Source organism: the organism of the source record quoted next, unplaced genomic scaffold (assembly GCF_019419815.1).
Source record: "Pyrus x bretschneideri cultivar Hongxiangsu unplaced genomic scaffold, Pyrus_bretschneideri_v1 Contig63, whole genome shotgun sequence".
Taxonomy (NCBI): Eukaryota; Viridiplantae; Streptophyta; class Magnoliopsida; order Rosales; family Rosaceae; genus Pyrus; species Pyrus x bretschneideri.
In genome coordinates this window covers 1,877,599-1,888,216 of record NW_025999802.1, presented here as the reverse complement: position 1 = coordinate 1,888,216, position 10,618 = coordinate 1,877,599, and the positions used below count along the sequence as shown (strand labels likewise).

The window sequence follows — 10,618 nt, the reverse complement described above, 5'->3', positions numbered from 1 at the left end:
TCAAGGAGCAAATTTATAATCAAGTGTTTTTGGTAAAGTACCAAACAAGTAGCACCACACGCCACTTCCACAACCCTAATTTTTTAGCACACATGATATAATTTTTTATTTTTATTATTTTATATAAAAACGAGTGTTTGTCTTTATAATATTAGAAATATTCCGACTTTGATTGACTCTCTCTCCCCTGTATAAAAACCCCGCACAACCTTTTCTCACAAACCAACCGACCCTCTAACCAAATTCCAATTCAAAGTCTACGTTCGGGTTCTCTCTCTCTCTCTCTCTCTCTCTCTCTCTCACTTTCTCTCTCTAGACTCTCAAATGGGAAACTACATCTCATGCACTTTGGCCACGCCTATGATCAAGAGCTCCAAATCAGCGAGGGTGATCTTCCCCAACGGCGACGTTCGGCAGTTCCGGGAGATGGTTAAGGCGGCGGAGCTCATGCTGGAGTGTCCCAACACCTTCTTGGCCAACTCGAGGTCTCTCCACATCGGCAGGAGGTTCTCCGCCCTCAGCGCCGACGAGGAGTTGGAGTTTGGGAACGTGTACATCATGTTTCCAATGAGGAGGCTCAGTTCCATAGTCACGGCGGCTGACATGGCGGTGTTCTTCATGGCGGCCAACTCCGCCTCCAAGCGTATATCAGGCGGACAGTTTAGGATCTTGCCGGAGAGTGCTAGTGGAGGAGGAGAAATGGGCGCGGTGGAAAGTGGGAAAGAAAATCTTGGTGATCAAGATCATGAAGGTGATCATCAAGGTCCATTGCGGCTGAGCTTGGACGGAGTAGAGGGGTTGCAAGTGGCGGAGTTTCAGTACAGATTAGCTGCGTGTAGGTCAAGGAAACCGGTGTTGGAAACCATCAAAGAAGAGCAGATTTGTTCTAGATAATTATCATCATTTTTCATTTGGATTTTCATTTTTCTGGGTTTCAGTTTATGATGTTCAGATCGTTAATACCAGATTAATATCTTATTAATTTGTATCGTAGCTGTAATGTGGTAGCTCTCAAGTGATTATTTTTTCAAAGAGAAAGACAAAGATAGATTTGTATTAATTTGTGACTTGGTACATAACTGCAATGTGAAAGGTAAAACAAGGAACACGGTTGGTGGAACACCAAGTCAGATCTTATAAATTTTTACTCTGTAAATAAATAAATAAATAAATTCAGATCATATTAAATATAGCAGAGTTATTAAATATAAATTTTATTTCAAATTTGAGCATAATCAAGTTAGGTAAGGTGCACTTTCACTTATCACCTTCAAGTAGCAATAATGCTCAATACCTAATATATTTTTATTAGATGGGTTTAAATTTTGAGGTTGGTGATTTATCCACTACACAGATCTTTAAATTCACCATATTTATTACCATTAGTTGAATTTGTTATTGAGATTTGTGATATATCTACTACACATATTTTAAAATTTAAACTCATTAAGCAATGAAAAATAGGATGTGAGCAAAAGTATTCTTAAGTTATGTAAGACAAATTAGACAATATGTTTTCTTCTGCACTCAAATTGAACCACCGGTCACTTAGTATTACGGTCTAGTAGTATTCATCTTCAGTTGTAAGTGAGAGGTCTTAGGTTCGATTCTCGTCAAAGGTAAATTTGAACCATATTATTATGGCTCGCTCATTGAAAGGCTTAGTCCACTCATCCATCATCTTAATTTAGATAATATCGCTTGTTTAAAAAAAAAAATTGAACAAAGGTCTCCAAAGAACAGGAAATCTTGCCATTTAGTACTACGGTTTAGTGGTATTCCTCTTCACTTGTAAGTGAGAACTCTTATGTTCAATTCTCGCCAAAGAGGAATTTGAACCACATTATTGTTAGCCTATTGTGAGGCTAAGCTCCATTTCCTCTTAATTTAGATAATCTTGTAATTATGAAGAAAGAGAAAGAACAAGTTATTGTAAAGAAAGAAAACGAAAATTATGTGTTAATTAACAAAAATGTTGCTATTTAAATATACAAACTAATACATATATTGATGCACAAAATTAGTGAGGCTTTTTGGAACAACGTACAATGTTTGGTTTTTGACATTTGCTCGGTTGCTTTAGTTACCTAGTGAGGATAATATGTGAAGAGATAGAGATATATAGAGAAGCGAACACAAGATATAGGTAGTGATGCGGGAGAAGCCAAGAGTTTTCGAGGAAACGAGGGATAGATAACCTGAGAATCACTCAACCAAGGGTAACGAAGTTAGCTCACGTCGCTAATCGTAAATTCACTCACACGACCAAGCTAAATACTTGATTGGGGAAGGATAAATCACTCGCTTCAATTGCACAAAGCAAAATATATTTTAAGTCATTCAACTCCATCAATGGCTTATAATACATCAATATTTAAAGGAACTAAAGATAAAGAAGCATAAATAGACCACAACTTCCTAAGAAACTCTCTAAAAATGACTTAACAAGTTCCTATGTCATTAAAATAAATTACAATGCCTTTATTATTTGAATTTCCAATGCCAACGAGAAGTTTTCAATTTTTTTTTTTTTTTTAAGCCTTGGCTCCCGCATCATTCTCCCATTCTCGAAGAAAACTTGTCCTCGAGTTTCATTTGGTCTTCCTCGATCTTTGGGATGACCTTGTAGATTTTTTCACAACAACCACAATAGTAAAATGAAGTTCACGGTGATCAAAGTGTTCGAAGCCACAAAATATTCATGAAAAGACCATTTCCCCATTCTTTCAAACGTTGTAGGCCCTGGTTCCTTCTTTTTGATTGAAAATGACCTCCGACCACTATTCAGCATCTTGAAACCCCTTAGAATGTTCTCTGTGATAAATCTATAAATCCAACCTATCTCTAAACCCCATTTAATTTTGTCTTCATAACCGCAACTTATCATATGAGTGGCCTATTTAAGCATCACTGTTGGGCTTGAGGAAGGAGGGACACCGCCTTGTTCCATCCATGTTGAAGTCACAAAAATTGTAGACTGTCTAAAATTCTTTTCAAAATTCAGTTGGGACATCAGTAGCACTTTGCCATCATCCATTCCTTGTAGGTTTGAAGCATCTCCATTTGCATCATGCCTGGAGTACTTTGAAAGATCCTTGTAGCATCCAAAAGATGAATAGCAGTAACAGCTTGCCATCTGATGCATGGAATGCTCGTTGTCATTAACTTCATTCACAAAATGATTATTGGCTTCATCTTCATCAACATACTCATCGTAAATTGATGGTGAATTCCAATCGACAAAACTAATCTCTTCAACGATGTGATCTTGAAACGGATTGATAATCATAGCCATGATCTTCAACTGCAGCGGAAAACCTGTTCTGATACCACTTGATGCAGGAGAAGCCAAGAGTTCTCGAGGAGACGAGGGATAGATAACCTGGGAATCACTCAACCAGGGGTAACGGAGTTAGCTCACGTCTCTAATCGTGGATTCACTCACACGATCAAGTCAAATTCTTTATTTGGGAAGGATAAATCACTCACTTCAATTGCGCAAAGTAAAATACATTTTAATTCATTCAACTCCAGCAATGGCTTCTAATACATCAATACTTAAAGGAACTAAAGATAAAGAAGCATAAATAGACCACAACTTCCTAAGAAACTCTCTAAAAATGACTTAACAAGTTCTTATGTCATTAAAATAAATTACAATGCCTTTATTATTTGAATTTCCAATGTCAACGAGAAGTTTTCAATTTGTTTTTTGAGTAAAGTACAAAAAACTATCTCAACTATTGGTGTCACGACACTTTCATACCTCATCTTTTAAAATTGACAATGTCATACCTCATCTTTAGAATTCGGTGCAATGTTATACCTTTCGTTACTTGGCCGTTTACTTTTCAGTTAAATGTTGACGTGGCTTGATCCGGGTCCCACTTTCTATTAAAAAAATAATAAATATTATTTTAAAATAAAAAATAAAAAAAACAAAAAACCCTAACACCCATCTTCCCCAAACCTCTTCCCCTTCCCTACAACCCCCGACCCTTTCCCTACCCACACCAACATCTCCCCACCCAGGCCAACATCTCCCCCCTCAGACCCACATTTCCCCGCCCTCCATGCAACCTAAACCCGCCAACCCGGTCTGAAAACCTATACTCAAAATCTCGCTTCCCAACAAAACTGAATGGATCCAGTTCACCAACTCGGACCAGGCCGCCATGAAGCCGATGGCGGTTCAAAAAGTGAATTAAAACGAAGAGAAGAAGAAGCACTTCCGAGGGGCCTGACAAAGACCGTGGGACAAGTACGCAACGGAGATCCGGGATCCGAACCACAGAGGTTTCAAGGTCTGGCTGGGGACCTTCGACATGACAATTGAAGTAGCCAATGCTTACGATCGAGCAGCGTTCACACGCCGGGGTGCCAAAGTGATCCTCAACTTCCCGCACAACCAGCCGTCCCAATTCTGATCTCAGACACACGCGAGCTTCCCTCGCACTCTTCAACCACCCACCTGTCTTCACCGCCGTCGTCATCTTTCTCTTCGACCGGTGCCATTTCGCTGGTCCTCATTGGCAGGTCAATGCAGTGTCACTGGAAATGTTTCGGAGAGGGGATGATCGACTGATGTACCTGCAGATCCTAATCCATCTCATTTTCTCTGTTTTCCCCAATTTTGAAATCTCAAGACACTTGTGATTGCCGCCGTGAGCTCAGGCCTCTTTGTCGTTGTCGTCTGTACAAACCCTACAAACGGTTTCAAATTGCAGGCGAGGGTTTTTGGGTTGGTGCTCACAAAGGTCCTTGATGGAATTGACTTGTGAGTCGGGGAGGCGATTTTAGAGAAAGAGGGGATGAGGGAAGAAATTGCGGTCGTCATCGATGGAAAAAGGTTGAAGGAGACTGGTAAAAGGATTTAATTTAAAATTTGGGTGAAAAAGGGTTGGTGTGGGTGGAAGGGAAGGCCGGATCCCTTAGGCCATTTTTTTTTTTTTTTTTACTTTTTTAATTTTTAATTATTAAAAATATATTTTATTATTTTTTTTAATCCAGTTGGATTAGTGAGTGGGTCCCGTCTCTGGCCACATCAGCATTTAACAGAAAAACTGAAAGAGGTCTGACATTGGCACAAATTCGTAAGATGAGGTATGACATTGTTATTTTTAAAAGATGAGGTATGAAAGTGTCGTGATGTCACATCCCGGCCCGGGACGGATCACTTCCCGAGTCCGCTCCATCACCGTAGCACGATATTGTCTGCTTTGGGCTTACCATTCCCTCACGGTTTTATTTTTGGGAACTCACAAGCAACTTCCCAGTGGGTCACCCATCATGGGATTGCTCTAGCCCTCTTCTCGCTTAACTTCAGAGTTCCTACGGAACCCGAAGCCAGTGAGCTCCCAAAAGGAACCCGAAGCCAGTGCGCTCCCAAAAGGCCTCGTGCTATGTAAGGATGGAAATACACATATAAGGATCACTCCCTTAGGCGATGTGGGATCTCACAATCCACCCCCCTTAGGGGCCGGACGTCTTCGTCGGCACACACACGGCCAGGGTTAGGCTCTGATATCAATTGTCACATCCCAGCCTGGGGCGGATCACTTCCCGAGCCCGCTCCACCACCGTAGCACACTATTGTCCGCTTTGGGCTTACCATTCCCTCACGGTTTTGTTTTTGGGAACTCACGAGCAACTTCCCAGTGGGTCACCCATCATGGGATTGCTCTAGCCCCCTTCTCGCTTAACTTCAGAGTTCCTACGGAACCCGAAGCCAGTGAGCTCCCAAAAGGCCTCGTGCTAGGTAGGGATGAGAATATACATATAAGGATCACTCCCCTGGACGATGTGGGATGTCACACGTGAGACCAATAGTTGAGATAATTTTTTGTAATTTACCCTCTTTTTTTTTTTTTTTAAGCCTTGCCTCCTGCATCACGTGGTTCACCCTAAGTTTAGCTACGTCCACGAAATAGAGGAGTTCTCATTAATAGTGAAAGGTTTACACAAATACATAAGTTTAAGCATAATCACCATTAGTCGGTTCAAATAACTAGTTTAAGTATCATAATGACATTCTCCCTTAATTGCAGGAGAATGGTTTTCTTTTATAGTTGAGGAGAGTCTCCAACTTTTGTCGTGGTCAATGTGGGACTCTAAGAGCTTTATTCTAATGTTGACACGTGTTGTATTGTGATTAACCTCTTGAGTGGAGGGAAACTCTTTTGTTTCAGCAAGGATGCCTCAACACGAACTCTTTAGTGGGTCATTAAAGGTATGAAGTTGACCCGTGCTTGGTAATTTCAGGATTGATTATGTATGGTACAAACAACATACTTTGTTAGAGGTGGGTCAACATACATTGATACCTTCCACATCCCTTTTCAATTTTTACAGTTAAATCGAATGAATTGAAAAATATCAAATAAAACGAATAACAAAAGGTGAGATGTAAAAAAAAAGTATGAATAGCACCACTCATGCCAACATAGTTGTCTAAAATTACAGAAAATTAAGTGGCATCCTTTATTGTGTATTATTATTTCTAGTAAATACATAGTAGCAATAACGGTCACTACCCTATTTATAACCATTCGATGAGCTCAAATTTTAAAATTAGTGTCTACCGCTACTAGATTTCAAAATTTAAAATTATATAATTGTAATAAATAGAGCGTTGAGGAACACTATCACTTGAGAGTGGTAAGAAAAAAATGTTCTCCTTAACTTAAAACTAGCAATTACTTACTGACTTGACAATTCAAAAGAATAACGTTAAATTTAGAGTAAATTATAGCAATGGTCCCTTAACTTTAACTCAATTAGAGTAATGGTCCCTCAACTCATCAAAATGGACAACTATAACCTTCAACTAAAATCCATTATCATTGGTCCCTCAACTTTAACCAAATTGTAGCAATGGTCCTTCAACTTTAACCCAATTGTAGGAATGGTCATTCCAACATAACTCATCTTGACAAAATTCTTATGAAGTTGACAAAAATGATCATAGCTACGCGTTTTGATGAATTGAAAGACCCCAGTTCTAGCAATGGTCATTTCAACATAACTTATTTTGACAAAATTTTAATAAAGTTGACGAAAAAAATCATAACTACACATTTTGATGAGTTGAAGAACCAATGGTAATGAATTTTTAGTCTAAAAACCATTACTCCAATTTGATTAAAATTAAGAAACCATTACTATAATTTACTCTTAAATTTAAACGGTAGGTAACCAACCGACATCTTCTACAAGAGTTTCACAAGCCTCAATTTATTGAATTTGACACGAATATACATAAGCATCGGTCTTACGTACATAACAAACATCATCCATATTTGGTGACGAATTACTAAATCAACTACTCAGGCCTCCCGCAGTATGGGTGGACAGTCATTAAGCTACAGAACTACAGATGGTTGCCAAGTATATTTGACATATCAACTGCACAGAAATTACAGCAATACAGAATATTGCGCTCAAATGTCCATGTTGTCGAAAATTTCTCCATCTTCATCATACCGCAACTCGTCCATCCGATATCCATCAGCCACCAAGTTACTGCCAAAAAATGCGAGTAAACAGAAAACCCTTTAGCCGTTGGTTCTTTGTGGGAGGGTTTGTTAAACTTTTTAAGAAGTTTGAGATGATTGTAACCCACCTTAAACAGCAGACACGGAAGCTCACAACACGCTTAAGTTTCCTATTGTAGAAAAAGAAATTGAACGACCATCTGCAGGAAACAAAAGAGCAGAGTGATGTTGAAAAGTGTATAGTGACGATGGTACATAAACATCACATTTGGTGCATGTGTAAATTTATCAAGTAACCAGAAAGATAACTCACATAGATCCTCTCTCAACAAACGGATCAGCATCCGAGTCTGGAATGTAACTGTAAACTTCACATTCCGCTAGTCTAACAACCTACATTTGCAAGGTATCAGAACATTGCCACCTAAAATTACTTACATTCACTTCCTTTGACCATATGCTTACCTCATCCAAAGCCTTGTAAAGGGCTTCCAGCAAGGAACTGCCCTCATTTGTCTCTGTCCATTCCTGAATTGAATTGTCCCAAGAAACCAGAGAAACAGGTCAACAACGCCTTCAACATAATAAAGCCGTCAATATTCTATAAAAACTTAATGACATGACAAGTGATAATGCACTAGACTCAGCATCTAGTCACAGTGAACAACGAAATACCACGCATTAAGGATAGTATCATGTCCATTCGAAGAGAAGGCAAGGAATCAAAGAGTACCAACAAGTTATTATCTAACATGAACCAATGAAAATGAAATGTTACCTTACACCAAAAGAAAAATATTGAAATGAAAATTTTAACAAAGACGGTAACATGGTCCTTTATCGTTCAGAATAAGAGCACACAAAATAAACAATTGAAAACCTGTATTACAAACAAGGAAATATTTTTATCCCTTTTATCAGTGCTATGTGCCTCTGTGTGCCTGTGTGAAAAGGAGGAGAGGGGGGAGGGGGGTTCTATTTGTGTCTCTCTAAATTGTTCAACAGGAGGATTGCAAAGTTAATGTAACTGTCGCTGCACAAAAGCAATATACTCATACAACAAAGCAAGTGCGCTTGTCACCACAGCAATACCTTTGATGCTTCAAACATGTAGGTATCAAAAATCTGCTTAAAACTGTCCCAGCTTTCCTCTGTGAAGAACTGATGAGCATTTACTGCACTGGAAACCACAAAGATGTAGGCAATACACCAATACAAACTACAAAGATGCTATTAAAAAGGCACTCCACGTCAATGCATCAGAGTACAATGCACTTCATAGTTGTAAAGTCCAAAATAAAAACAAAATCCACAACACAAATGTTCAACTTTTTTCACTTGGGAAATGGAGAGACTTGAACTCTCAGCTCCATGCAGAGCGACAGTTCGAACTGTCTGTCAAACCTCTTGACAACACTCCCAATGCAAACAGAAGATGATTATAAAGCGGGTTGCCACGTCGCCCAATAAGCTGACCGTGGCATTACCCATAATCTCTTATTCAGGCCTCCATGAAATACAATATGTTTAATAAAGCCCAAAGATACAGGGATACCTGAAGTCATAGTCCGGATACAAGTGATAGAGTGTCAAAACCAGGTAAATCAATGTCTTCCGGCTGGAATGCACATAAAGTATAATAAATTAAACACCGATCAGAAACAACCTGCACCTTTCCGCATCTATCTAATTAACATAGGTCACCTGGATCTAGTCAGCAGGAATTCAGCAGGTGAGGAAGAATCACTGTCAGACGATTTCCCAAGATAATCAAGAATCTGAAATTTCGACAGAAAAATAATATAGAGATCAATCTATCACTTACACCGCAAGAGAATATGGGAATGGCAAAAAATGAAATAAAGAATGAAAAGTAAGAATACATAGGAACACTTTCAGATTCTGGAAGCCGATATGCAGAAGACAGGGATCGCATACGTACATAATCAGATCGATACATCTGATACATATACAGATGAGCAAATCTACAAAGAGATTTAAAAATTGTTATATTTTACCTCATTCTCCAAACTGAGAGACAATTTCTTATCGGATCCGGTGTGTTTGCCTAGTAATTAAAACATACCAGAAATTAAGTCTTTCTACAACAAATCACACACACATTTTTAAGGGGAAAAATTCAAAAAAAAAAAAAAAGAAAAAAAATGTACTTACAAGAGTAAGCTTCAAGACAACCCTTAATGGTTCGCTCTCCGAGATTCAAATGACTAAAGAAATCATTTAATCTGCAAAAGTAAAGCCCCAGAACTTTATTATATTCACAGAAACGCACAGAACCGGAATGTATGGACTAAATTAAGTGCCTGCTATTGTAAATTTACCGCTCCAGCGGGGTGTATTCCAAGAACTTCATGCTCAGCGAATGTCGAAAGCACTCAATTATTACAGAAAAAGGAGATCCTGTGAAATTAAAAATTAAGATAATTTCAAATTGCAATCACATTTGTATAATTCCCAGCACACACTCCACAGATACAAATCAAAATATAAAATTTTAAAAATAATCATAAAAGCATAATTAAGCGCATGAACTACAAGCATTTACTGAGAAATGGATTAAATTAAACTATAAATACCCACAAAATTAACAAAAAACTGGATAAAAAAATGAGAAAAATGACGAGGCGGGAGTACCTGGGAGGAAATTATAACGAATTGGAAAAGGCGAAGACGACGAGAGTTCCGATTTGGGCGTTAGGGTTCGGTAAGAACGGGATCCAGAACGTTTCGGACAGCCCCCAAAATTCGAATATTCCAAATTTTGAATTGCTTTGCGGTTGGTGCTTCGTGGATTACTCTTCAAAGTCAAGCCCCCCACAGTTTTAGCGTGTTGATGCATTATTAGACGGGCGCCACGTGTCTATCATTTCGGACAGTTGACTAGTGGATAAGGATCAGCCGCTCTCGACTGAAATGATTGAGAGCCGGCCCATTTAACCATCCGGCCCACTGGATTTCAGCATTCGACGTTTTATGTTTCATTTTTTTTTTTTTTGGGCCTCAAGAGTGAAGGCGTATTTGTTACAATAGGCATAGCCCTTCATTTTTAATTTTATTTTGAGCACACTCGTAAGTAAAATGTTTAAGTTTGAATTTGATGGTGA

The 10,618-nt window shown here is 38.7% G+C and overlaps 2 protein-coding genes across 2 annotated transcripts; one reads left to right on the top strand and one right to left on the bottom strand.

Annotated features, from left to right (window-relative positions):
* The first annotated feature begins 324 nt into the window (after positions 1-324).
* Positions 325-894, top strand: LOC108867221. The gene has a single exon (XM_018647418.2). The coding sequence runs from the start codon at positions 325-327 to the stop codon at positions 892-894; it is 570 nt and encodes a 189-aa protein (XP_018502934.2).
* A 6,323-nt stretch (positions 895-7,217) lies between these two features.
* Positions 7,218-10,317, bottom strand: LOC103947057 (repressor of RNA polymerase III transcription MAF1 homolog). The gene is made up of 11 exons (XM_048572812.1): positions 10,149-10,317; positions 9,836-9,914; positions 9,669-9,739; positions 9,512-9,561; positions 9,198-9,271; positions 9,049-9,111; positions 8,586-8,673; positions 7,959-8,021; positions 7,807-7,886; positions 7,622-7,693; positions 7,218-7,521 (listed from the first exon to the last, which is right to left on the bottom strand). The coding sequence occupies exons 2-11, from the start codon at positions 9,865-9,867 to the stop codon at positions 7,440-7,442; spliced, it is 675 nt and encodes a 224-aa protein (XP_048428769.1). The 5' UTR covers positions 9,868-9,914; positions 10,149-10,317; the 3' UTR covers positions 7,218-7,439.
* Between the last annotated feature and the right edge of the window lie 301 nt (positions 10,318-10,618).

Excerpts from the sequence above, each read along its gene's own strand:
- LOC108867221 (XM_018647418.2), top strand. The coding sequence starts at position 325 with ATGGGAAACTACATCTCATGCACTTTGGCCACGCCTATGATCAAGAGC.
- LOC103947057 (XM_048572812.1), bottom strand. The coding sequence starts at position 9,867 with ATGAAGTTCTTGGAATACACCCCGCTGGAGCG. Across the intron at positions 9,272-9,511 it reads CTCTCAGTTTGGAGAATGAG|ATTCTTGATTATCTTGGGAA; the intron begins GTAAAATATAAC and ends TCGAAATTTCAG. Across the intron at positions 8,674-9,048 it reads TATCCGGACTATGACTTCAG|TGCAGTAAATGCTCATCAGT; the intron begins GTATCCCTGTAT and ends TGTGGTTTCCAG.